The sequence below is a fragment of the Acomys minous genome (assembly GCF_964271855.1).
Source record: "Acomys minous genome assembly, chromosome: 9".
Taxonomy (NCBI): Eukaryota; Metazoa; Chordata; class Mammalia; order Rodentia; family Muridae; genus Acomys; species Acomys minous.
Window position 1 is genome coordinate 39,955,281 of NC_140490.1, and position 25,806 is coordinate 39,981,086.

Sequence of the window (25,806 nt, forward strand, 5' to 3'; positions counted from 1 at the left end):
GGGGGGGGGGCGGGTTGGGGGACAGAGTACGCCAAAAGGGGTTTAATGCAAGGTGGAATGGACCGGGGAATGGGCTGGGGAACTTAAGTGAATCAAGTTGTTGCGCTGGGCCAATTATTCCGGGGAGGCGGAGAGGATTAACCTGGGCCTGGGTAGGGCCTGGAATCTTGGTGGGTTTTTGGCTGGGAAAGATGGTATGCTACTAGGTCGGGGACAAGACAAGACAGGTGCATGGGATTGGCCCTGGGAGCAGAGTGGAAGCTCAGAATGCAGGTGCCGGACAGCAGGGCGAGGGGCGTGGGGGCGCCCCGGGGCAAGCTGGGAAGGGGGTGTGTGTGCGGGCCTCCCCCTGGGCCGGGCCGGGCCAGGGCGGCGCTAGGACCGAGCGAGCAGAGGGAGTGAGCCGGGCGGAGCCAGCGCCCCCCGCCCCCCGCCGGCCGGCTCCCCTCCCCCGGCCGCTGGCTCGCTCGCTCTCAGCGCTGCAGAGGCTCTGAGACGGCGGCGGCTACTCCCTCATCCCCTCCCTCCCGTGTCGGTCGGTCCGTCCGTGCGTGCGTCTGTCCGTTCGGCCTCGGTCCGGCCCGCAGCATGGCCGGCGTCAGCTTCAGCGGCCACCGCCTGGAGCTGCTGGCAGCTTACGAGGAGGTGATCCGGGAGGAGAGCGCGGCCGACTGGTGAGCCCCCCGCCCCCGCCCCCGCCCCCGGCCCCTTTGTCCCTAGGCCGCCGCGCGCCTTTGTTTCCCCGAGGCTCTGCCACCGGGAAGGGAGGGGGAGACCCCGAAATGGTGCAACGGCCGGGGAGAGCCGGGGAGGGGCTGCCTTTGTGCGAGCCGGGGGAGGGGCCGGTCCAGGCTGGGCGCGCGGGCCGGGGCGCCCAGAGGCCGCCCTAGGCGCACTAGGGGCGCGGGAGCCGGACGCCAGCCACGCGGATGTGGAGCCCAAACGTGGGGCCCGGGGTCCTACGGCTCTACCGGAGCCCATCCCCCTTCCCACCCTGCCTCCCTCCACGGGCCCGGGGGACAGGTGTGCACGGGCCAGCCAAGGGCACCTTCGCCACCTTCGAGCGGGCGAGGACCGGGTGGGGACGGGGCGGGGACCCAGCTAGCGGAGCTAGAGCAGCCTGCCCGGCCACAGCACAAAGGAAAGCTAGGGCGGGGGAGGAGCGCAGAGGGCTGGGGGCCAGCGTGCCCCGCCCACCGGGGGCTTTTCGGGGTTGTCTCCCCCCTCATCTAGGTTAGGGTGTGTTAGAAGGAGGTTCACTGCCACATGGTAACCACCAAGTGACTCCTTTATCCCTCACGGGTCGCAGAGGAAGAGGCAGGGCTGAGCCCTTCTCTCCGCTTCTGAAGGATCGCTAGGACTAGGCAGTTTAGGCAGGAAGAGACCCAGAAGATGGAGCCGAGCAGCTTGTCTTAGGTGGCCAGCTGGGAGGAAGTGTGGAGGGAGCCCCCTCAGAGCTTTACCGGATGAGTAGATCTCGGGGACCCTAGCCCCTCCACTCAGCATCAAAGGGCTGTCAGCCTCAGTTTGGGGTGGTGTGAGTGGACGGTTTCTCTCCCCCTCCCAAGCTGTTACCCTCCCTGAGGTGGAGGAGGGGTGTGAACCACCTGCCCTGGCCGAAAGCCTCAGGGTGTCAGGAAAACCGAGGGCTTCCGATGCCGCCGGATGGCGGATGCCGGTTCTGAGCACAGCCCCCAAGTGTTCTTCTCATGGGCCAGATCCCCATTTTATATTTAGATTTCTTTTCATCTTGTCAAGCTGGAAGTAGGCTCTTCTTGAGAAAACCGAGGTAGAGTTGAGGCTGGTCTGAGGGACCCCTCAGTTGGGCTGGCCTCACTCTCGCCCTGGAAGGGGAGCCAGGGAGGGGGGCTGGAGGAGGGGACAAATAGCCAGGCGTCCATAGTCCATGCCACGGTACTGCAGCACTGGCGGGCAGCCAGGCCCCAAGGAATGGACTCAGGAGACGAGTTCTTGTGTCTTGCAGGTCAGTCATAGGAGAAGCCAGCACAAGCCAAGCAGGGCAGGTTCCACATTGTTGTCCCAGCCCTGCCCCTGGGGGGCTGAGATCATGGAGGCAATCTGGGCATGTGGCCTGCTTGGTCTGGTGGAGAAGCCGGTTTGGGGATATGCCCTGCCTGAGGAGAGACACTGCCCAGCACCCTGCCTTTTCTCTAGTCTGTGGGGTATAGATAGACAATACCTTGCATCTCTTAACCCCCTCAAAGGCAGAACACTGGCAACCCAATGCCGGTCTCCTCAACTACTGCTGCCCCATACCCTGCTCAGTCGAGGCCTAGGTACCCACCACCAGCAACATCTGTGTAGCCAAAGGGAGTTAGTAATTCATCCGGGGCATGGGCCGGCCCCATCTGGGTTGTGTGTGGGACACACACAGATAGATGCACAGATGCACCCTCTCATATATGTTTGCTCACTCCCAAGGGCCTAAACAGCATGTTGTTAAAAGGTGTGAGGGTCACATTTTTTCAGGAGATGGCATAATTCTTCTTAGCTCTTACCACACAACCAGGAGCTGTGTGAGAGCGCAGGGTTCAGGACAGACCCTGCGTTTAATAGTCCAGCGGGCAGGGTGTCCTGGGTTAAAATGTTGGGGCAGGAGCATTTGGTGTCTTCCTTCCTCCCTCTACCTTGACTTTGAATATGGGTGCGGGGCGGGGGCTGGGGGGCTTAGGGTAGCTGACCCCTAGGTCGCAGGGTCTCTTAAATGGACCATTGTCCTTGTGCTGGAAGTAGGACACTGGGGTGGTCAGATTGTGGAGTGAGGAAGGCCAGCACCCCCCCTGGTTCTGATGTGAGTCATTGTGCGAGAAGTTCCTGCTCTTCTCAAGAACTCGAGAAAAGGGGGCCGGGCAGAGTCCTCTTGGGTTTTCCAGGGCCTTTCCAGTTCCAGCACTGTGTGAGTACGTTGGTCTTCAGCCTTCCACTGCTAGCACCCTGAAGCTGCCCTGGCCCAGTGTCTGTGGCTCTTACGGTTGATTAGTTTGCGTCAACACTACAAATCCCTCTAGTGCCACTTTGTGCTGGGCCCAGGATCCAGACAGCAGTTCTGTGTTAGCAGGAAGTTCCTGCCTTCACAAAATTGTCAGGCCAGTCTGTGACCGTGACTGTCTCCAGGGTTTGCTGCTGGTGAGGTGTGCACACCTACCGTCAGTCCTCTTCTCGTCTACTCTTTCCTGCTTGTTTCCTGGCTCCCAGCAACCAGTCCCAGGGTGCTTGTAGTCTGTTAGAGATGCCCAGGCCAGCAGGGTGCGGGGGGGGGGGGGCCTAGAGGAGATAATGGTCCCCATTTCTGTTGAGTACAATAGTGCTCTGGGGGTGTGAGGCTCGGACTCAGGCTGCCCGTGGAGCTGGCAGGGGCATCCTGAGTGGTCTTCATGAATAGAAAAGTCCTGTGCAGCTAGACGGTAGAAAGCATTCTTCAGAACTGGATTTGTGAGCCAGTGTGGCCCAAGCGTGGCGATGAATACAAGGGTCATTTTGGAAAGGTGGACTGGGCAGAGCTGAGCTGAGAGCGTTTGAACGAGGCATGGTCTCTACTGAGGAAGGATTGTGGCCCTAGTGGGGAAGAGGGGCTGTTTGGAGGTGGGTGGGCGTGGAGGAGAGATGGACGAGGTCTGAGAGAGGCTTGATGAAGCTTAGACAAGCAGCTACCCCAGAGAGATGTGGTGTCCAGAGCAGCGTCTTGGAAGGAGCCAGGATTCCTGGTGATGGCTCAGGGCTTCATCCGTGACTACAGAGGGATACACCCTATTTCTTTGTTCCTGGCCACGGGTTAGGGCAGCCTGACAGGTGGTGGGACAGCTGTGCTGGGAAGCAGCTGTTAGGGTGGCTGGGGCAGCAGCTGCACCAAGGCCTCCAAGACCTTCAGCCCACCTGTGTCTCTTTGTGGAGAAAAGCAGGGGGAGGGGTCCAGGAAGGGAGGGGCTGCAGGGCCCATTTGACCGTCCTAACAACTAGGGCTAACAGCCTCTGGGGCATGGGGTTAGGTCCCTTCCTTCCTTCCTTTCCCTCCCCCTCCCTTTTTGCACCTTTCTTCCCTTTTCATTCCTTCTTCCACCATTTTTAATTTTCTCTTTACTTCCCTCCTTTCTCTTGTCTTTTCTCTTCCTCTTCTCTTCTTCCTCCTCTCCTCTCTCTGCTCTTCCCTTCCCTCCATCACCCCCTTACCCCCTTTTCTCACACACCCAGCCTCCTGACTTAGATGGGAAATGGGAGATGAGGCACACGGTCCGAGCCCTTCTGAATCTCGGGGACCAAGATTCTCTTCTCCACGCATCGCCTGCATCAGGATGGGTTGTGGGAGTTGGGGGGGGGGCGGATCTCTACATTACCTTCCATGAAATGGATGCTGTAGTGTGCCTGCCAAGAATACATACAAAGCAGGAAAAGCTAGGAAGGAAGGAAGGAAGGAAGGAAGGAAGGAAGGGGTTAGCTTAGCTTTCTGCAGCCTTGGTCTACATGGCTTCAGCTAGGGCAGTGGCAGCCTAGGAGGATAGAAGACCAGGAGATCTTAGGGTCAGAGTTGGGGACCCCCTTCCCCATCTCAGAGAAGGAGAGGTTTTTAGTCTGAGGATGTCCCCGGGGTCCTTTGTGTTCGAGGAGAATGCAGCTCTGGTGGGCTGGTTTCTGTGCCAATTGCTAGGTTGCCATGGTTACCAGGGGATGCCCAGCATTGAGCACCAGATTCTTCTCCTCCCTCCCAATAGGGGGAGGGGCAGTGGGTACCAAGGCACGCACCAGGTAGATTCCTGGCTCTGGCCAATGAGGGATGAGAATCATGGTCGCCAGGGAACGGTAACCAAGGAACCGTTGCCTTGGAGTCTCCATTGTACACCCGCTCCACTGGGTTGTGGGCTGCCAGGGCTAGGGCTCGGACGCTGAGCTGACTAGGCAGAGATTTCTACCCCCCACCGTTCCCTGAGTGCCATCTGACCCAGGTCTCCGGCTCAGCTGAAAAGATGCCTGGCCTTGTTGTCACGACCAACCAACAACCAAAGCTTTTCTCCTCCTTGTCCTGTTTTACCCCTGCCTTCCCCCCACCCCTCTGGTATCACTCTCCCTCCCTGGTGCCTTCCCCACCCAGAATTGGCTGCCTAGGACCTGACAGTTCTATGAGCCACCCCTCCCTCTCCCCAGGGCTCTGTACACGTACGAGGATGGTTCGGATGACCTCAAGCTTGCAGCATCAGGAGGTAAGGATTCCGGCCACTCCTTCTCCTCCCACCACCTACTCTGGTTGTTTTTTTTCCCCTCCCTGGCTACAAGCCACTTTGCTGCCTCCATCCAGCAGACCCACACTCATCTGATGGTTGGCCTTCCTCTTGTCATTCCTGCATTCCTCAGAGAGCAGAGGGAGGGACCCTTGTTTCCTGCTTGACTTCTGGGAAGGCACAGTAAGGAAAAGCAACTTGCCTGACGTCACACAGCTAGGGAAGAGACCTAGCAGGGTGGCCCTGCTCAGTCCTAATTTCTCCAAAGCTGGGAGATTTCCTTAAGGAAAGCTTCGTGTGCCTTGCTGGGCACTGGCACCTCAGACATGAGAGGTGTGATCGCTGAGAAGTGAAGATGTGTAAAGAGACACTTCTTCAGCCCCACCTCGGGTCAGACCCAGGAGGATTCAGAGTCAAAGCTAGACTCTGGTCTGCCCCCTCACCTCTTTGCACAGAGGTCTGGGTCTCTAGCTCTGCAGAATAGAAGTCCCCTGGGGGGTTCTGGGCCCTTTGTAGGGGCAAGGGTGTAGGCCATGGAGAGTCCTGACACCTTCCTGGTTTCCCCAGAAGGGGGCTTGCAGGAGCTTTCCGGCCACTTTGAGAACCAGAAAGTGATGTACGGCTTCTGCAGCGTCAAGGACTCCCAGGCTGCCCTGCCAAAATATGTGCTCATCAACTGGGTATGCTGCTTGTGGGATGGGGCTGGGAGCTGAGGGCTCCAGAGCGGTCACATTCCACCCAGAGCTGCTTCTGGGGAAAAGCCTACTCTAGTTCTTGGGAAGATAGCCTGGGCCGGCGGGCTGTTGCCTTCCTCCTATCCCTTGCTGAGCTCCTCACTGGGTACACTGCAGGTTGGTGAAGATGTGCCTGATGCCCGAAAATGTGCTTGTGCCAGCCATGTGGCTAAGGTGGCTGAATTCTTCCAGGTATGCAGGGACTGGGTCTGAAGGGGGTGTGGCTGGTCACTCAGGGACAGGTTTGTATGCTGGAGGTGGTGATGGTAGTTTAGATGCCACTTAAACACTGCCTTTTTTTTTTTTTTAAATGGAAGGGCGTTGACGTCATTGTGAACGCCAGCAGTGTGGAAGACATTGATGCTGGAGCCATTGGGCAGCGGCTCTCCAATGGACTGGCGCGGCTCTCCAGCCCAGTATTGCATCGGCTGCGGCTTCGAGAGGATGAGAATGCTGAGCCAGTGGTCAGTGTATTCCTGGGACAGGCTTGTCTTGCCCAGGCTCCTGTGTGACCTGGCCCCTGAGTCGGGCCTCCCCAGTGCCGGCCCCCCCCCATCCCCCCCCCCCCCCCCCCCCGAGCCCTCATTCCACACATGTGAGCCCTGGAGCGTTTCAGTCTGTTCTTGGTGCTCATGTCGGGTTGCTTGATTCCACAGGGTACCACCTACCAGAAGACAGATGCGGCTGTGGAAATGAAGCGAATTAACCGGGAGCAGTTTTGGGAGCAGGCCAAGGTGAGCAGCGCAGACCCTGAGCCCACAGGGTGCCTGTGACCTCTCTCAGCTGAAAGAGCAAAGCCTTTCGGTCTCTTGCACACAAGGCTCATCCCCGCCCCCACCCCCCGCCTAGTTCCCGGAAGCCCACCTCCCCAGCCTGGGTCGAAGTAGGCTGGAAGGGCCAAGGCTAGCCTGGGCTCAGGGCTTGTCCTTCCTGGGTGTGGGTTCCAGAAAGAGGAAGAGCTGAGGAAGGAGGAGGAACGGAAGAAAGCCTTGGACGCCAGGCTCAGGTTTGAACAGGAACGCATGGAGCAGGAGCGGCAGGAGCAGGAGGAACGGGAGCGGCGCTATCGGGAGCGGGAGCAGCAGATCGAGGAGCACAGGTCCGAGGGCTGGCCCGAGGCAGAGGGCTGTCCGCGCTCCCCAGCCCACCCTGAAGGGGCTCGCTGGTTCAACTTCTCGTTCCAGGAGGAAACAGCAGACTCTAGAAGCTGAAGAGGCCAAGAGGCGGTTAAAGGAGCAGTCTATCTTTGTAAGTTACTTTCCAGGGCTCTTGAGCCTGGCCAGGAAAGTCAGGGTGGTTCATGTGTTCTGGGTCCCGCCTGGGAACAGCAGTGACCCGCGCCCCCCCCCCCCAAGACAGCACTAGTACTGGGTACTCTGGGAGCATGCCTGGCCGCCATTAATGTCATGAGTCTGTCAGGCCCAGCACCTGTCTATGGGGACCTGGTGTTTATGTGAAAATAAAAAAAAACCAAAACAACGAAAAGTTCTTTTACACACTTATCTCCAAATTAGATGGCCCAGTCCTTCACTGACTTCGCTCCTCCACTTCGACCCCCTTGGGACTTAGGAGACTTAGGTGTATTAGTCGGGGGCTCTGCACTTTGGTGGGTGGGTGGGAAGGTGGGGGGAGTGGGGTGGATGGGGGTTGAGAATTAGGCTTTGGAATGAAAGTGACTCGCAGCTCCTGAGTGAATGTAGACCAATGCTTTCAGGTTCTGCTCACACTGGTCGGGCCTCTGGAGCAGCCCCCTTCCATTGCTGCTGTCCTAACGGATATTGTGTCCACTCATTCACAGCAGGGTCTTTTGGGAAAAAAAAAAACAAACAAGTGTTAGCTGGGCCTGGGCCTGTAATCCCAGGACTCAGGAGGTAGAGGCAGGCAGATCTCTGTGAGTTCGAGGCCAGCCTGGTCTACAAAGTGAGTCCAGGTTAGCCAAGGCTGCATAGAGAAACCCTGTCCCGAACCACCCCCCCACCCCACGCCAAGTTTTATAGGAATTTCAAAGGTGTGCATGCACACATGAAAGTAGACTAGTGAGTGACTTCAGAGTTGGATAAGCAGTGGCTGCCGAGGTTCTGTTAAATTCCCTCTACTGCTTCAAGTTACCTCACAGGAAAGTAACTATGTAGCAACACTGTAGCCAGCTGTTAGGGCGGCCTTTTGATTTCAGGTCCTCTGAGGAAGGTCCCAGGTGAAACTGAAATTTAAACACACACTCACTCACTCACTCACTCACACACCCCAAGACTGAGTTTGGCTTTGGCTGTCCTGGAACTTGTTCTGTAGACCAGGCTGGGCTCGAACTCACATAGATCAGCCTGCCTCTGCCTCCAGAGTACTGGGATTAAAGGCGCCTCCACTCTCAAGCTAAAATGACTTAACTTAGGAATTCTTGGAAGCTGTATTGCTTTCTCTCCTGTTAATAAGAATGTATTTGTTTAGATTACCATATTTTATTTTATGTGTATGAGTGTTTTGCCTGCATGTGTGCCTGGGCACCGTGTGTATTCAGTGTCAGAAGCCTTTTTTTTTTCTGTGACAGGTTTCACTGTGTAGCCTTGGCTGTCTTGGAATCGCTTTCTAGACCACATTGGCCTCGAACTCACAGAGATCTGCCTGCCTCTGCCTCCCAAGTGCTGGGATTAAAGGCGTGTGCCACCACACCTGCCTTAAGACATTGGATCTCCTAGAACTGGAGTGACAGATGGTTGTGAGTCACAGCAAGGGTGCTGGGAGCCAAACCTGGCTCTTCTGCAAGAGCAGCCAGTACTCTTAGCCACTGAGCCACTTCTCCAGCCCCTTGGTTTTGCCTTGAGTCCTCATGTCACATGCTTAGGCACAACAGTGTGGTTGACCCTAGAGTCTTGCTCTCACTTCTACCCACAGCTGTAACTTGTTTCAGTGGTGTTCACATTGTTCATGGTTAAAGCCTCGATGATAAGCAAGCTCTCTTCCGTGTGTGTGTATGTATGTGTGCTCACACACATGTGCATACAGTATGGACAGTGCTTTCACTGGTGCATGCACTTATAAAGGCCAGAGGTTAACTTCTGCTGTCTTCACTATGGCTACCCACTTTATTGTTTGACATGCGCTCTCTCTTTGAACCGCTGTTTTAGCTGAATGGTCTGGCCAGCGAGCCCCAGGGGTCTGACCCCTCCCCGTCTAGTGCTGGGGTCATGGGTATGTGTTTCTCTGTTGTGTGTGTGCTGAGGATCCACACTTCAGAAGCCATGCTGAAGCAAGCCATGGTGGTGCATTCCTTTAAGCCCAGCACTTAGGAGGCAGGGCCAGGCAGATCGCTGTGAGTTTGAGGTCAGCATGGTCTACAAAGAGAATCCAGGACAGGCAGGACTCTTGTGTAACAGAGAAAACCCTGTCTTGCGGGGGGTGGGGGGGGGGGGAGAAGAAGCCATGTTTATCCATTGAGCTGGCTCTCCAGCTCACCTCAGCTCCTTTCTTTGATTGGAGCAAAGTAAGGGACCCTAGTGAATCTACAGTAGGAAAATTTTAAGCTCTGGGTTATATGCTCGGAGCAAAGGTCTAAGCCAGAAGTGGTAGCTCAAGTCTAATCCCAACAGCAGGAGAGCAGAGGCTGACATCGCTGGGACCAGGCCAGCTCGGTCTATATTATGAGTTCCAGGCCAGCCAGCTCTACAAAGTAAGCTCCTGTCTCAAAATGTAAGAAAAAAAAGCCCTGCTCTTCACCTGGCAACCCCTTCTGCCCAGTTTGCCTCATGAACAACAGGAGATGCCAAATAAGAGGCTTTAAAAAAAAAAAGATGTATTTATACAAGGGCTGGGATAACCATTTATATGTAATATGAATAAATAAATAAATAAAAACTAGACGAAGCACAGTTTAAAAAAAAAAAGATGTGGGCTGGAGAGATGGCTCAGTGGTTAAAAGCACTGCCTGCTCTTCCAAAGGTCCTGAGTTCAATTCCCAGCACCCACATGGCAGCTCACAACTGTCTGTAATTCCAAGATCTGACACCCTCACACCAATGCACATAAATTAAAACTAAATAAAAATATTAAAAAAAAGAGATGTATTTATATAGTATACAGTGTTTTGCCTGTATATACACCTGCAGGCCAGAAGAGGGCACCAGATCGCATTCTAGATGGTTGGATGTGGTTCCTGGGAATTGATCTCAGGACTTTTGGAAGAGCAGCCAGTGAGTGCTCTTAACCTCTGAGCCATCTCTCCAGCTCCCCCCCCCCCCCCCGCCCCATAAGAGGTTTTTGATATAGTAAGTTCCATTGAGCAAACACATACCAGCCTTGTGCCGGCCACTCCCACACACTTGGGTCTTCATCCTGTGTTGCTCACAGAGGATCAGGGAAGTGACCCCCAGGAACAGGAACCATGATGCAGAGCAATCTGTGTATCTGCTGGGAACTCCCTGAGGGGACACACAGAAGGAAACCACCTGAATGAGCCAGGGACTTCTTGCTCAGGAGTTAGTGCCCAGGCAGAGAGAAGCCTTGAACTGGAGAGGCTGTCCGGGTGGTGGTAGGTCAGGCATTTGGGAGAGCTGGGCTCATCTCCTGCACTAGAGCGTGGAGTTGGGAAATGGAATGACTATTCTAGACACAGTGACTGTAACATACAGAGGACATTGTGTCCACAGCCAGCAGAGGAGGTAGGTGAGTTGAAGCTGGGATGGATGGTCAGGTTGGAGACGTGAAGAAGGCTAGATCAAACCGGGGAAGGGAGTGTGCCCAAGCAAGGGACATGAAGGCTAGATCAGACCAGGGAAGGGAGTGTGCCCAAGCAAGGGACATGAAGGCTAGATCAGACCAGGGAAGGGAGTGTGCCCAAGCAAGGGACATGAAGGCTAGATCAGACCGGGGAAGGGGAGTGTGGCCAAGCAAGGGACATGCCCACCTATACTTCTGGGTTTCAGTCTTAAAACATAAGTCATGAAATGGCCAAATGGGAATCAGGGAGTAGAGGACTGCAGTGAACTGGGTGCCACACTTCCCCGGGTAAGGCAGCTTCTGTATGACTCTGGCTACTGTGGTGTTGAGAAACTGGGGGCCTGAGTACACAGTAAGTAGTATAACGTTTCCCAGCATTTACAAGGCCTCCACCTCAGAGTACGAGAGCAGAAACACACAGAGCCAGAGATAGGGAGAATACACACTAGATACTTAGGGGGCTGTGAGAGACCCTCCCCCCCCCCATTTCAAAAAACAAAGGCCGGTGAGGTGATAGAATCATAAATTCAAGGCCAGCCTAACAGTTTAATGAGACCCTGACCTAAATAAAAACATAAAGGGCCACAGACATAGTCACTGACAAAGCATTTGCATGGGTTCTCTGAGCACCTGGGTACAATCCCTAGTATAATAAAATAAGGAACCAGATACTATTTTCAGTTCAATGTGAAACTGAGCTCTTAAGTGGTAGCAGCTCAATTTACGTGGGTTTAAAAACTTGCCACAAGGGCCTGAAGAAGGTAGCTCAGCGGTGTAGAACACTGGCTTCTCTTTCAGAGGAGCGGGTTCGATTCCAGCACCTATGTGTCGGCCACCATCTGTGGTTCTGGTTCTAGGGATCTGACACCCTCTTCTGGGCCTCTGAGGGCACTGCATACATGTGGTGAACAGACAGACAGGCCGGCAAAACACACACACACACACACACACACACACACACACACCACACACCGCCTACACAAATAATTTGGCTTTAAAATATGGAATCAGAGCAGTACCCAGTCCGTGGGCCATACTCATCAGTGCTTGCTGTGTCTTACATTAGCGATGCCTGGTTAGATGTGGCATGAGTCAGGTACCCACGGTCTGGTCAGTCTGTGGATGAGGGAGATGGCTGTGTGACTGGGTACTGAGGGGAGCAAAGTGCCACCTTTGAGACCTTGCTGGGCTGCAGAAGAGATGCTCAGGACACTGTCCCTTGGTTCCCAGGGCGACCAGCGAGATGAAGAGGAAGAATCCCAGATGAAGAAGTCGGAATCCGAGGTGGAGGTGAGAGCTGGGAGGTAGTGAGAGAGATGGGTGAGGCCTGGCTTGGCCAAGCCAGACCTGTCCCGCTCTCTCTTTCCTTGTGCCCTCAGGAGGCAGCTGCCATTATTGCGCAGCGTCCCGATAACCACGGGAGTTCTTCAGGCAGCAGAGCGGGTTGCCTCGGCCTCTGCGGGCAGCTGTGATGCACCCTTACCCTTCAACCACCGACCAGGTAATTCCTAGGCCCCATCCTTGCCCGATCCTTACTCCTCAGACTGTGGTCCTAAATCCCTTTGGGACTTCTTCTTGGAAAAGAAGCCTTGCCCAAGGACTCCTTGGAGAAGGCAAGAGACCCCTTCAGTGTGCTCTCCCACTCACGGTTTTCCCCCAGAGGGACTGACTGGGTTGGGGGAGCGCTGTCTATGTTGGGCATTGGCTGAGCAGTGGGTGGTACTCGAGGCTGGTTGGGCAGCTTTGGTGAAGGGAGCTTCTCTGCAGGGTTGGACTAGGTCCGGCGCGAAGGCCTCGGATGCATGGAGGGTGGGATCTTGTTCTGGCCCTTGCATCCTTGCAGCAGCTGTCCTTGAGGGTCCCGGGTTTGGCTTCTTGTGTAGCTTCTGCCTCCCCCTGAAGCCCCGTTCTATTTCCTGTCTGCTGGTCTGAGTATTTGCATCCACTGTGTGCTTGGTCTCGTGCTGGGTCCCAGGAGCATGGCAGATAATACTGACTTGTGCTGCTACGCAGAGGCCGCTGTGTGTGCCCATGTGTGTATCTGGTGCTGGCTGGTGGGAGGCATCAGATGGCTTGAGGCTGTAGCCCAGCTTGGCTGAAGGTGGCTTAGATATCTACGGCTGGCCCTGGGGGTGGGTGAGGCCTTGGGGCAGGGAGGGGGGAGACTGACCCTCTCTTGTCCTCTGTCTCTTTCTCTGTCTGTCTCTCTTGGCAGGTCGTCCGTACTGCCCTTTCATAAAGGCATCGGACAGTGGGCCTTCCTCCTCCTCCTCCTCCTCCTCTTCCCCTCCACGGACTCCCTTTCCCTATATCACCTGTCACCGCACCCCAAACCTCTCTTCCTCCCTCCCATGTAGGTAGCAGCCCCAGGCCTCGGCAGGGTGGGGTAAGGAGGGCCCCGCTTCCCAGCAGCCCCCTCGCCCTTTCTCCCCCAGCCTGACTGCTGACTGCTGGTGTTTGTCCCCAGAGCAGGTACCACCTGCCTCTTGTCCCTGGCCCTGTAGGAGGGTCCTGGCCCCCAGGGGCCTGGATTACAGGGTCTGGAGCAGTAATCTGGCCCCAGGGGGGCCTGGGGAGCTCACAGCCCCCACCCATCCTGAAGACGAGGTGGACAGGTCCTGATTCCACCTTAGCTCTCAAATCCTCACCGACTAGCCTGGCCATTTGTTCCACAGGCAGCCATCTGGACAGCCACCGGAGGATGGCGCCCACTCCCATTCCCACCCGGAGCCCGTCTGATTCCAGCACAGCCTCTACCCCTGTCACGGAGCAGATTGAGAGGGCCCTGGATGAGGTCACATCCTCACAGCCTCCACCCCCACCTCCACCACCCCCACCAGCTCAAGGTGAGAGAAGGGTTCCGCCTGTACCCATCCCAGTCTCTGGGCTGGGAACCCTGGGTTGCCACAGTAACACAGTTCAAAGGAACTGGATCACTTGTCAACAACCACTACGCTGCTAAGGAAGCGGCTGTAGCGGGCAAGAGCCCTGGTGTTGCTCTCAGCCCTGCCTTATCTTACCTCACTGGCGCATCACTGAAGCAGTCACGGGGCCTTCCTCCCTGAGCTTCCCAGTGGCTTGCAAACAGTTAGTGAAAGGATAGTGAGGTCCAGCTGACACTGAGAGATGCTCTGTGGTAGTTCCTCCCGGAAGTGGAGAATTCCCTCTCCCCAGAGGGTGGGCGGGGCATTGTAGGTTGGCCCAGGACAGCTAATTTTCCCCAAGGGGGCTGACTGCATTGTGTCCTTCATGTGTGCTGCCACAGAGGCTCAGGAGTCTACCCCCAGACTGGATGGTGAAGAGACCAGCAAGGAGGCCAAAGCAGCAGGAACCCCTCAGGCCTGGGCGGGCTGTGCAGAGGAGCCCCCTCAGGCACCAGAACCTCCCCCGTTGCAAGGCAGCAGCCCCACGGAGGACTTGATGTGCACAGGACCCCCAGAGCTGCCTGCCCCTGCAGAGCCTGCTGCCTCGGTCACCTCAGTAGCTGATGCCCATGCAGCCGACACCATTGAGACCAGCACTGCCATTACTGACACCACAAATGCCAACAATGTCACCCCTGCCACTGCCAGCCTCGTTGATCTATGGCCTGGCAATGGAGAAGAGGCCTCAGCATCTCAGGCTGAGCCCAGGGTACCCACACCGCCCTCAGGTGCTGAGGCCTCCCTGGCAGAGGTGCCTCTGCTGGATGAGGCAACTCAGGAGCCACTGCCACCAGTGGGTGAAGGCTGTGCCAGCCTTCTTAATTTTGATGAGCTGCCGGAACCCCCAGCCACTTTCTGTGACCCAGAGGAGGAAGGAGAAGGGGATCCCCTGGCTGCCTCCCAGGTCCCGACTGTGCCCTCCGCAGCTCTGGAGGAGGTGGGTCAGGTGCTTGAGCAGGAGCTGGAGCCGGAACCTCACTTGCTGACCAACGGAGAGACCACTCAAAAGGAGGGGACCCAGGTGGGACAGGGGCAGCCCCATGGGAGGGACGGTAGTCAGGGCTGAGGGGGAGGGGGAGGGCTGATGGCGTGTAGATCCATATTGATCCGCTCTATCCCACTCCCCTTTCCATTCCTGTCAGTCCGTGTTTCCCCAGCAACCAAGGAGTCCAAGGTTGGTTGCTAGGGAAACAGGCCCAGGCATGGTAGATCAGCTGTAGTCCTGTCAGATGGGGCCTGATGACCTAGGCTTTAATTAAAAAAACAAAACAAAACAACCCCCAGCAGGCCAGTGAAGGATACTTCAGTCAGTCCCAGGAGGAAGAGTTCGGCCAATCAGAAGAGCTGTGTGCCAAGGCTCCACCTCCTGTGTTCTACAACAAGCCTCCAGGTAGTATCCCCACCCCCACCCCCGCCCCCGTGGGAACCATGGGAATTCTGGTGACAGGATGGGATTTGAGGGCTACCAGTGTCACCAAACGGGGTTGGCACGAGGTTGAGGGTGGGCACGGCGCCATTGCTGGATCTACCCTGTCCTCTCTCCTCTGCCAATATATTCCTAGAAATCGACATCACCTGCTGGGATGCAGACCCCGTACCTGAAGAGGAAGAGGGCTTCGAGGGTGGTGATTAGTAGTGACGACCGCCTCCTGGCTGCCCTCGCCAAGGCTGCCCACTTGCAGTGGCCTCTGGCCAGACGGCTTGCAGCGCGCCAGCATTAGCAGCGCCCCGCCTGGCTCCCACTCTGGCCGGGGAGCTGTCTGCTTCCCTACTCACAGGGCCTGACTTTTACAGCTTTTCTCTTTTTTTTAAAGTTGATAGACTTGTACAGTTGACTGGTTTTCCTCCCGTTGGTAGTTGAAACGATGTTGCAGATTCCACCCCCTTCCTGCCCAGACCAGATTGTAGCTTAGTCCTCCCTGCTCAGCTGACCAGGGTGGAGGCCTCACCCTGCTTGGGACCTGGTGGGGGTCGGGGGCTCTGGTGGGAAAGTGTTCCCTCCCATCACTTTTCCTAGTTTTATGTTTCTTGGAAAAAAATACCACTTTGTATTCTCTATCCAGGGCTTCAGATATTTTGCACGAAAATTTAAAACATGGCAATAAATGGCTCGTGGGCTCTGGCTCCCTGGGACCCGCCCCTTCTCTTCACCCTCGCTGCTTGGTCGAAAGGAATTATCGGGCCCACCTGGGGCCCCTTGGCTTCCCGCCCTCCCGCCGGGCAGGTCCCAGGCTGGAGGTCCTAGGCATGAGTCAAGTCAGGGCTTGTAGATGCGGTCCAGGGGTATGGGTGGCCCCTCCCCAGTTCCTTCCTCTCTGCTTGGGTTCTTTTTCATATTAACTTTTTTTTTTTTAAGCACAAACTTATGTAATGGGTCGTGCTCATGTCTGTTAATAAAGAAATCCAGATCCCTTCGGGCCTGCTGCTCGGCCTCCAGGGGTCGATCTTTCGTGGGTGCTGGCCCTCATGCCCAGCTCCCCAACTCCTCTCATCTCCGAGGCTACAGGGGGCGCACAAAAGCTGGCTAGATGGAGCCTGACCGGCTCGCCCTGAGAAGCAACCTTTGGTTTCGTTTCCGTACTACCCGCTCCCCAGGTCCCTACCCTAAGGTCCACATGCTTGGTCACTAGCACCTAGGGCTTAAAGCAGCTGGTATCCCCCCTCCGCTTGTACCAAAGCAGATCACACACCTTTATTATCCTCAAAATGTAACAAACAGGGTAAGAAATCCCTCCCTCCCCCCTCCCCTCCCTGCAGTCCAAGGGAAGCATTTAAAAAGCCCCGCAGTCAGGCTAGGAGTTCGCCCGTGGGGCCCGGGACGCCGGGCGCCCCTCTATACGGCTGTAGTCCTCCCGAACAAGGGGATGGAGACGGGCAGGCGCCAAGCTCCGTGCTCCAGGGGCTCGCGGCTGCTGAGCTCTGTGTCGGTCCAGCTGGGGAAGACCCGGCGGCTGCGGTCAGTCTGCAGACAGAGGGCAGGGCAGGGGGCGGCGGGCCGCGGGGCGCTGGGAAGATGCAGTGCCGAGGTATAGCCCCGGTCCAGGAAGAGAGGCTTGTAACTCGGAGGCGGCTGCTCCTGCTTCTCGGCGCTGTCGCGGCGGCTCAGAAAGGGCGTGACGATCTTGCGGTAGAGGCCGCGAGTGTCCGTGAGCACCTCGCTGTAGGGCGGTGGCGGCTCCGCCATCAGCACCGCCTCCTCGTAGCACGGCGGCTTAGACATGTCCGATTCCGCTGCGGAACGGGAAGCGGGCTGTGAGGAGGAAGCCGCCAGTCCCAGCCTCCCGCAGAAGCCTCGCCCAGCCGCCACCACCCCAGTCCGCTATCCCTGGGCTAAGGGTGGGCGCCTAGGGCAATGGCTTGAAGCACTCGCCTGCAGCGCAGCCTTACCTTGGCGCGGGTAGCTCCAGGGCCTGGGCGGCACTGAGAGGTGCGGCGGCGGTGGGTGCGGCAGTGCGTGATGGTGTGGGTGCGGGTGCACGTGCGGCTGCGCTGGCCCGTGGTGCAGCAGCGGGTGCACGTGCACGTGCGAGTGCGCGTGCACAGGCGCCTCCAGACGGCTGCGGTGCGGTGGCGGCGGCGGCGCCAGGCCCGGAGGACTTCCAGCCAGGCTGCCCTCAAGCTCGAGGGGCTCCAGCTCCAGGGCACGCAGGTTCTGCTCCCTCAGTCGCTCCTCCTGGCGCCGTTTAAGGCGGCGGCGCAGGAAGCTGCAGAAGCAGCAGAGCAGGACGATGAGACCCCAGATGAGCCAGAAGCCGGCGAAGCATGTGAGGAACGTGTAGGTGCCCTGGGACATCACCATGGCTGCGGCACAAGCGGCAGGTCCTCAGCAGCTTTACTGGACGCTGGGCTCCTCGGCGCGGCCCCGGGGCCGCGCCACGCTCCCAGGTGCCGCCAGCGTCACTCGGGGACCTGCGGCCGGGGGCTGCCTGCGGCGGGGCTCAATGGGCGCGCATGCCGGCGAGGGGCAACTTTGGTTCCCGCTCCTTTCCATGGCGCCGGGCGGCGCGGGCTTATTTCACCCGGGGCCGCGAGCGACCTGCGGGGCAGACACAGGACTCAGCGAGGCTTGCCGGGATCCTGGGTGACTCCCGGCCTGCACCCGCGTCCCACACAGGGTTGGGGATGCCTCCTAGGTGGGAACCCCCGCACTCCCCGGGGGCCGGATGACGTCACCTGTGGATGACGTCACGCCCCGAGGTTTCCCCCCGGATAGGGTTTCCCCGAATCAAGACCCAGCCACCGCGTGCCGACGCGACCCAAGACGAGCCAGCAGGGGGCGCGTGGAGTCCACCCACGACCCTAGGTCCAGCTTCGAGGTGGTTTTGGAGGCTTGTGAACACCAGGACACTGGAGTAGTCTCGGCGCGGTGTTTTGGGGTGGGGAAAGGGACAGTCTGCCTCCTGGAGGACCACAAGCAGCTCGCTTGGCGCCCAGCTTCTGCCCTGCACTGCTTCCAACTATTAGCCTCGTCTGTATGAGACTGGCGAGTGGCTGCCACTGCATGCCACCGGCCCTTCCTTTGTCTGCTCCTGATGCTGGGCGTGGGCCAGGCCTTTTTCCTTCCTCTAGGCGCCTCTGCCAGCCGGATTCCAGCCCCAACTCGACTTCCCGCACCACCTACTCATGTGCAAACCCCACTTGGCTGCACCTCTCTTACTTTCAACCCTCCCCTTCCTTCCACTAATTCCTTTCCCTCTTTGCAGAAGGGTGGAAAATTAGAAAGATTTGTCTTTCAGACCCATCTAGTCCTTCACGCACTACAAACCTATGTCTGTAGGTTCACCTACTCTCACAGGGCACTGTGAGGGCATCTCTGCATTGGGAGGGAAATCAGAAGCCCTAACTGCTTAATTAAGGGCAGCAAGCAACAGACAGGTCACCATCCCCACGGAACAGAAATGGGCCTTTCCCAGGAACTCTAACAGCCCTCTGGGTAACAAATTGTTTCTAAGTCACAGCTGAGATCAGGAAGAGCAGTTAACTGCACAGATGGTAACGCTAATCTGAACCTAGGCCTAGCTGCAAAGCCCTGGCCTGAGCTCTGTGGAGTATGGTTTTCCAGGAGCACCAGGGAACTGCCTGCCCTTGGCACACCCACACTCACTCAGCTCTGGTGCCCACAATCAGCTTAAGACCCAGGCTGAAAGGATGCCAGGCCTTGGCCACCCCAACTCCCCAGATGGCTCCTGTCTGACTCTCTGGCTGCCTTCAGCCATGTGTCACTTGGTGCCCATGCCAGTCCTATCCTCCTGGGCCTGCGTTCCAGAGCAGACAAGGGTAGGAACAATAGCTCTGCCCGCCCCCTCGACAACCCCACCATGAGGCTGCCATGGTGACGCAGCCCAGATAAAAACACGATGCTGCCAGTCACTGGGAGTTAATTAAATCTGTTGTTCTCCTTTCCTTGAGCCCTCAGGAGCAGGAACGTTCTGAGGAAACAGGCACTAGCTAGAGGCTTCAGTCAAAAGGGTGGAAGCAGTCCCGGGTCAAAAAAGGTATTTCTGTGGTTGGAGGTAATGGTGCTTGCTAAATTAGAAGCATCTGTTAAGAGCCAGGGGTGATGGTGCGGGTCTGCAACTACCAGGAAGGTAGCTTGAGTCCAAAAGACTTGTACCACATGATAATCATGGTATATGACATCTAAGAGTATATAAATAATATATAAATAAAAGGAAGCTTTAAAATAAGCTGTCAAAGACATTAGAAATTGTTCCTTCTTTCTATGTAGATTTTTGCTGTTTTTTGACAGGCCTGTCACTACTGTACTCCCAGCCAGCCTCACACTCAAGTGTTATCCACCTGCCTCTCTGCCTCCCCTTGCTGGGACTAAAGGCATGCACCACCACATCGGCTCCATGCACAATCATAAGAACATTAACATCACCTTGTCACTTCTGGTCACGCCACCATTTGATAGATGAAGTGACAAGCCCTCAGAAGGAAGAGCCTTGTTTCATGTCACACAGCTAATAGGAGGTGCTAAGGTTTAGTCTGTATCTGAATCAGTCGCTGTCCACTTTCCATGTGGTGAGCTGTGAATGAAAACCCCAGTGTTTGTTAGCACTCAGCACATGAGAACACCTGGTACTTAGGTTAACTAGTAGCCGAAATGTGTGTTCCTGTTCTGTCCTGTCAAGGCCCCATGCCACCTGTAGCTCTGGGAGTGGGTAAGTACTCCTAAGATCTGGAGAGAGAATAGTGGCTCCCGGCTCCACAAAGAACAAAGTACAGAAACTGTGCCCTAAGGGTACCTAGCTCAGCACATTGGGCATTAGGCCAGACTCTAAAGAACAAACCCCAAATCTGTGTGCTGCTGTCACTAGTGCAAGTCACTCTGCAAGAACCACCATTCACTGCACTGTGCAAACTGTGGGTCAGAGAGAAATCTTTTCCTTGGGAACACACCAGGGAGCCCGCCTCTGACAACAGGCAGGCTATACTGTCCAACTAATGCTAAACTCTCTCCTGCTGGGCTACAGAGGGCCACAGTCTGGTCTAAAGCCCTCCTCCTGGCTATCTTCTAGCCCACAATAGTTGCTCAGTACGTAAACATCAAGAGGGTCATTCAGATCTTTTGAAATGCTCTCTGGAACAGGCCAAACTTTTCAAAGCCCTCTGCCCCAGGGCTCTTCGCTGCCTGTTTATGCTTTGGCCCTAGCAGGACCTACAAACTGCAGAGTCTTGGTCTCAGCTACTTATCATGTCCCACTGACAGCAACACCTGCCGTTTGCTCATCTCCCTGTTGGGGACCACGCCCTCCCGATGTAGTCATCTTTCCATCTGCCACATGATTTGTTTTCTGTAGTTCTTCTCTCTCTCCCTCTCCCCCCCCCCCCCCGGGCCTTATATTCGTGTAGGTTGTTACACATTGCTTAGGATTCCTCTTGACATGTGAAACATTATGTGCACTTGGCTTTGCTGGGTTTTCATAGACCATGGTGGGATTACACCAAGGGCTGAAAGCAAGACCTCAGGTGTGTCCTAAGCATTTTGCTGCTGGGTTCCTCATGAATCACTAGGGTAAGGGTTGAGCTCATATCTGCAAAGGTGAGGGAACTGTCTGCTTCTGGGCTGGGGGACAGGGTGTGTGCTTCTGACTGGTACCTCTGAAACTCGCACAAGTCTCTGAAATACACGGGGGCAGGGGGGGGGGAGGTGTGTGTGTGCTTGTCCAGATCCAGAGAGCTAGCACCCCCATCATCTGATTCAGTAGGTCTGAGCCTTCACATTTCTAGTCTTGAACTCACTAGGTTGGCAATGCTGGCCTTGAACTCATGACAGTGGTCTTGCTTCCACTTCCTAAAAGCTGAGGTTATAGGCAAAAGCCACCACATCTGGCTTTAGAGTTCAAATTTCTAACAATTGTCTGGCAGATGTTATGCCAGAAAAACCCTGTGACCCAGATCATGGCCTCCAGAATAGTTCCTGCCAGGGCCTCTTGGTCTCCTCCACCACTGCCAGGACATGGCTACCCTGAGCTACTTTACCACCTTAGGCTGGATGAGCCTTATGCGCTACAGTATTAAAGGCTTGATCAATTGGCACACAGCAGCTAAAACCACTTGTGAAGTGACTGGAGGTGTCCAGTTACCTGTTTGATGTAGCTATAGGAGAGGGGAGCACGTCAGGTCAGCATATATTTTATTCTTGGGAAATCTCACTGAAAAAGAAGTCACTGCCCAGCCCTTAGCCCTCTAGGGGTGGGTTTTGTTTTGTTTTGTTTTTCTCAAGACATAGCCTCATTATGTAGCCCTGGATGTCCTGGACTCACTCTGTAGACCAGGCTGGCCTGGAACTCAAAGAGATCTGTCTGCCCCCACCTCCCGAGTGCTGGGAAGAAAGGTGTGCGCCACTGCGACCGGCACTTGGGGTTGATTATGACCAATTTAAAAAACCCACTCATCTGGATGCAAGGAAAAGTGATAGGGAGGCACCGGAGTGGAGAGAAGTCTGGGTGGAAAGGACAAGATGAAACCCTGGATACAAGCCCGAGATGAAGAGACCAGAAAAGGAGACGGGGTGGCAAAATATAGTGTGGTGGGCTGAGGTCAGGGTCAGGGAAGAGAGCAAGCTGTCACCCTATCCTGGCAGGCATCCCTAGTCTACATAGTGAGTTGGCTGGAAAGCCTTGAAGACTGCAAATCCAGTCCTGGAGGGAAAGGCATGTCAGGGGGACACAGGTGACATTTCTATACCCCTTTCTCACACCAACATATACTGAGACCAGAGGGAGAACTTGTTTCAGCTCCCAAAGTCAGCCTTGCATGGATCTGCCCTAACCTCACTTCCATGAAGGCTCAGTAAGGTCCTGACCTGGGTCTGTGATCTGACCCTGGCACTCGGACATTGCTGGGGCCCCAGTCAATCTGTGGACACAAAGAATCTCCCTGGGCCCTCCTTCTCAGTGCTGGCCCTGTCAAGAGCAGTGTGGGAGGAATGGGGCAGGACAGTGAAAGCCTAGACTCCTGAAACCTCATTCCTGTGGCTCTGCGTCTCCTCTCATTCAGCACGAACATGGTGATCTGTTCCTGCAGGGAGGGAGAGGCAGTGCTCCGGTCCCGTGAGGATCAGTGTTGGATGTCAAGCACTGAGAGGAAGCGTGACTTCAGTTCCTGTTTCCACCTAGCTGAGCCATGTGCTAGTCCACAGCTAAGGTGGCTTCTTTACCTATAGAACAGGAGTGCCAAGACCTGCCTGAGGGACTGGTGAGATGGCTCGGTGGTTGAGAGAGCACTTGTTGCTCTTGCAGAGGGCACGGGTTCGGTTCCCAGCACCCACACAGTGGTTCACAATGATCTGAAACTCCAGTTCCTGGAGACCCAGCTGCCTCTTCTGACCCCCACAGGCACTAAGCACGCACACGGCGCACAGACATATACGTAGTCAAAACACACACAAAAAGTGAATAAATCTAAAACAAAACAACTGTCTAATAATGACAAGTAGGGGGGCACGGGGACACAACTGACGTGAAAACTCTTCAAGCCCAGTGTACACCAGTGTGTGGCCAACTGAAAGCCAGCACCCTGCATCATGGAACTGGTCCAGCAGAAATCATCCCCACTTTACTATGGACCGCATGCACTGTCAAGAGTTAAGACCTTCAACTTTAACATAAAGCATGAGTGTTTTGTTGGCCACTGGCAAGCAATCTTTTTCAGTATTCATTTTCCCAACATTTGCATAAAGGGCAGTTTTCATGCTTAATCTCAATAGCCTAGACACACCAAGTCCACATACTGTATGGTGACATTAACTGATGAGCAGGTACCTGGCTACCATTGTCCCTGCGATCTGTGGGGCATTTGGGTTTCCAGCCTCTGAGCTGGACTGGCCAACCACAGGGCCCCAGCACTGTCTGGGTCTGTATTTGCCAGATTATCTCATAATCAGACCCAGAAGCTGTAAAAGCCAGAGAGCTTATGCACCAGAGAGTAAGGGCCGGGGGCTTCCCGGGGGGGGGGGGGGGCTAATGCAGCCAGACTGAGGCTTCAACTCAGCTAGAGAGAAAATGGAGGAGGGAGACACGAACACAGCCTATCAATAGCTCGCCCTGTGCTGCATGTGAGAGAGGAGCCAGCTGAGCCAGCAGGAAGAAGGAAAGGTGCACCAAAGCTTGAGATGGGGAACTTCCTCACTGGCGGAACATGAAGGAGGGCTAAGAATGTTCCTCTGGCAAGCTCTGGATCACATGGCCAAGAAAGGCCTCCAGTGCAAACTGAGTTCTACTGCTTTCTCGTTGCTTGACCTTGGGGCAAGTCCCTTCTCTTCCTGAGCCCCAAGAGTTCTTATCTCTAAAACAGGGATGCTAACCGCACCTTGGACAGCTGCTGTAAGGATTGGGGGACGGTGGCTGCAGAGACTCAGACTGCACACAGAACAGGAAAAGAATGAGAGGAACCTGTGACTAACTCCCCAGCTCTCTCTGCCTGACTTCCCATGTAGCATCCATTTAAGGGCATCTTATGCCAAGGCCTCAGATGGCCCAGATCCTGGGCACCAGATACTTCACTGGATAGAAAAAGAGACCTTGGGGTAGTTGGTTGTGGTTTCAGGGGTGCTGTATCTGAAGCCTGTGGTCAGGGCTGGCATCTGCTGAGTCAGGTCCTACTGGCAGGGGGGCCATTCCTCTCTCCAGCACAGTGCCCGCTGAGGGGAGGTTGGGAGGAGAGCCAGAGGTCATTTCCTCTGACTCAGTAGCCATCCGAAGAGCTCCCTTGGGCAGGGCATCTCCATGTGGCTCAAGTCCCTTTGCAGGGCAACCTCCATGACACCCCACACAGTCAAAGCATTGTGCACAGACAAGAAAGGAGCACTGTGGTCCAGACAATGAGCTAGGTCGCTCCCATCTGGCCTGGGATTCAGCTCCCTTGGGTCAGCAATGTCCTTTGCTCTGCTTCTATCCCTCCCTGGAGAATGGTGGCTAGGAACACCAAGTAGAGGCCCACCACAGGCCCATGTTTTGGCACATGCCCTGGCCATGAGGGATGCTGGCTAGCTTCTTTCTTCTTCCCTAGTAAAAAAAAAAAAATCACCTCCGGAGAATGCAATTTTGTCAGGCCATGTTTCAAGGAGCGGGAGAGCACCCTTGTGGTGGTACTACCAATGGTAGCTACCCAGCAGAGACCCCAGACCCAACAACCTTCAGGACACCTCCCGCGGCAGGCCCAGGGTCTGGGCCGCCTCCACGTTTGCAGCCACCCAGGGAGCCCTGTTGCGACGACTGCAGCCACGTGGGAGCCGGCTCGTGCCCACGGAGCCGCTCTCCCTCACCCCCACCCTCGACGTGTTGAGGCAGGCACACCCAGACCGGCCAGAGGAGCGATGCTCTCTCCACTGTGCACCCCCTTCCCCCCTCCCGCGCCCTCAGCCGTGGTGGGGGAGGGGGCGTCGCCACCCCGCAGTCGTGTTGCCGGGGAGCGCAACCCCGTTGCTGTGGCAACGGTTTCCAAGCGAACTGGTGGCGGCTCGCGCCCGGCTCAGGCTCCCTCGCTCACTGGTGTTCTCCTTCCCCTCCTTCCTTCCCTCCGGTGTGGGCTGGGGGAGGGGCTGTCCCCTGTCCCGGTCGGGGTCGGGGTGGCGATACCAGGATAGGGCTCTGAGCCACCCGCAAGGAGGGTCATCAGCCCGAAGACCATCTTCCGCCCGCGCTCTGTTCCCGCCCGGCCCGCAGCCGTCGCGGTACTCACGGGCCCAGGCATCCTCCTCGAACTCGTCTTCCTGCCTTGAGGCGAGCGGCCTAGCGGACAGAAGCCCCAGCTTGAAGCAGGCGGCGGCCCCGGGGAGCAGACAGTGGCAGCGAAAGCCGCTCCGAGCGCAGGGCTGGAGGCACGGGGCGCGCGCACGGGCGCGTGCTGAGCTTGGCGTGCGCGCGCGCGCAGCCAACAGAACCCCACCACCACCACCACACACACACACACACACTCGCTGCTACACGCCGCCGAAGCTGCTGCGAGAGGGAAGGGGTGGGTGGGACTCGGGACCCACCTGCCGCACCCAGACACGGCACACGAGGGTGTGGGCTTGCACTACCAAGGGCATCCTAACACAGAGAAGGTACACTCTGCACAGCTCCTAACAACGGTCTACCCAAAGGGAGTTGGGGGTGAGGGACACACACCTGCAGCTTCGCGGCACAAAGCAGCTACACACCCGGATGCTTAGCGGAGCAGCTGAGGTCACGAACCCAGACATACACTGAGTCCAGAGACAGGGGCTAGAGCAAGTCAGCACCCCAGTGTGGCTCCCTCCCAACTCAGAACCCCATTCGCTCTGTTCCATAAGGTATACATTACTGCATGCCTACTGAAACACACACACACACACACACACACGGGGGGGGGGGGGGGCGCTAAATCTCCAAGGTTTCACAGGCATGCTCACCCCAAGGGCAAGGATACTGTCTAGACCGGCTCCATCTTTAGCTTGACTCTCCCTGGCTGTGTGCTTGCCTTTTTAACTGTTTCTACTTCAACTTCTCTATGGCATTAATGGTGATCTTCCAAAAGTGCCTCCCACCACATCGACGGGAACAGTGAGGGCTTTGAATACCTGGAAGCCCACAGGAAAAGGGGCCATGAGCCAGTGAACCCAACTTAACTAGCTTTGATCACAGTTGGTTCCAAGCGTTTCAAAAGCTGGAACCAGGCACATTTCCGCTATTTAGGTGGTATGGATGGCCCCCACAGCTCGATGTAAGCGCTGCC

The 25,806-nt window shown here is 56.2% G+C and overlaps 2 protein-coding genes across 3 annotated transcripts; one reads left to right on the top strand and one right to left on the bottom strand.

Moving 5' to 3' along the window:
• The first annotated feature begins 431 nt into the window (after positions 1-431).
• DBN1 (drebrin 1) lies at positions 432-15,723 on the top strand. The gene is given in 17 exon segments (XM_084796074.1): positions 432-674; positions 5,158-5,213; positions 5,799-5,911; positions 6,083-6,157; positions 6,283-6,429; positions 6,622-6,699; positions 6,913-7,064; positions 7,150-7,213; positions 11,906-11,965; positions 12,055-12,085; positions 12,088-12,108; positions 12,111-12,176; positions 12,891-13,028; positions 13,351-13,521; positions 13,941-14,620; positions 14,884-14,989; positions 15,162-15,723. Coding segments are annotated over 17 exon segments (2,115 nt in total). The 5' UTR covers positions 432-588; the 3' UTR covers positions 15,233-15,723.
• Positions 15,386-24,952, bottom strand: PRR7 (proline rich 7, synaptic). Of its 2 annotated transcripts, XM_084796076.1 has the most exons (4): positions 24,790-24,952; positions 19,484-19,631; positions 16,987-17,635; positions 15,386-16,830 (listed from the first exon to the last, which is right to left on the bottom strand). In XM_084796076.1, exons 3-4 carry the CDS (start codon positions 17,396-17,398, stop codon positions 16,433-16,435), a joined length of 810 nt encoding a protein of 269 aa, XP_084652202.1. In that variant the 5' UTR covers positions 17,399-17,635; positions 19,484-19,631; positions 24,790-24,952; the 3' UTR covers positions 15,386-16,432. The 2 variants fall into 2 exon arrangements, with proteins under 2 accessions (XP_084652202.1, XP_084652201.1); XM_084796075.1 differs by lacking the exon at positions 19,484-19,631.
• Between the last annotated feature and the right edge of the window lie 854 nt (positions 24,953-25,806).

What these genes read in the sequence shown, in the direction of transcription:
- PRR7 (XM_084796075.1), bottom strand. Translation starts at nt 17,398, where the DNA reads ATGGTGATGTCCCAGGGCACCTACACGTTCCTCACATGCTTCGCCGGC. An exon ending in CTGGAGCTACCCGCGCCAAG is followed by an intron (nt 16,831 to 16,986) that starts GTAAGGCTGCGC and finishes CCCGTTCCGCAG; the next exon opens with CGGAATCGGACATGTCTAAG.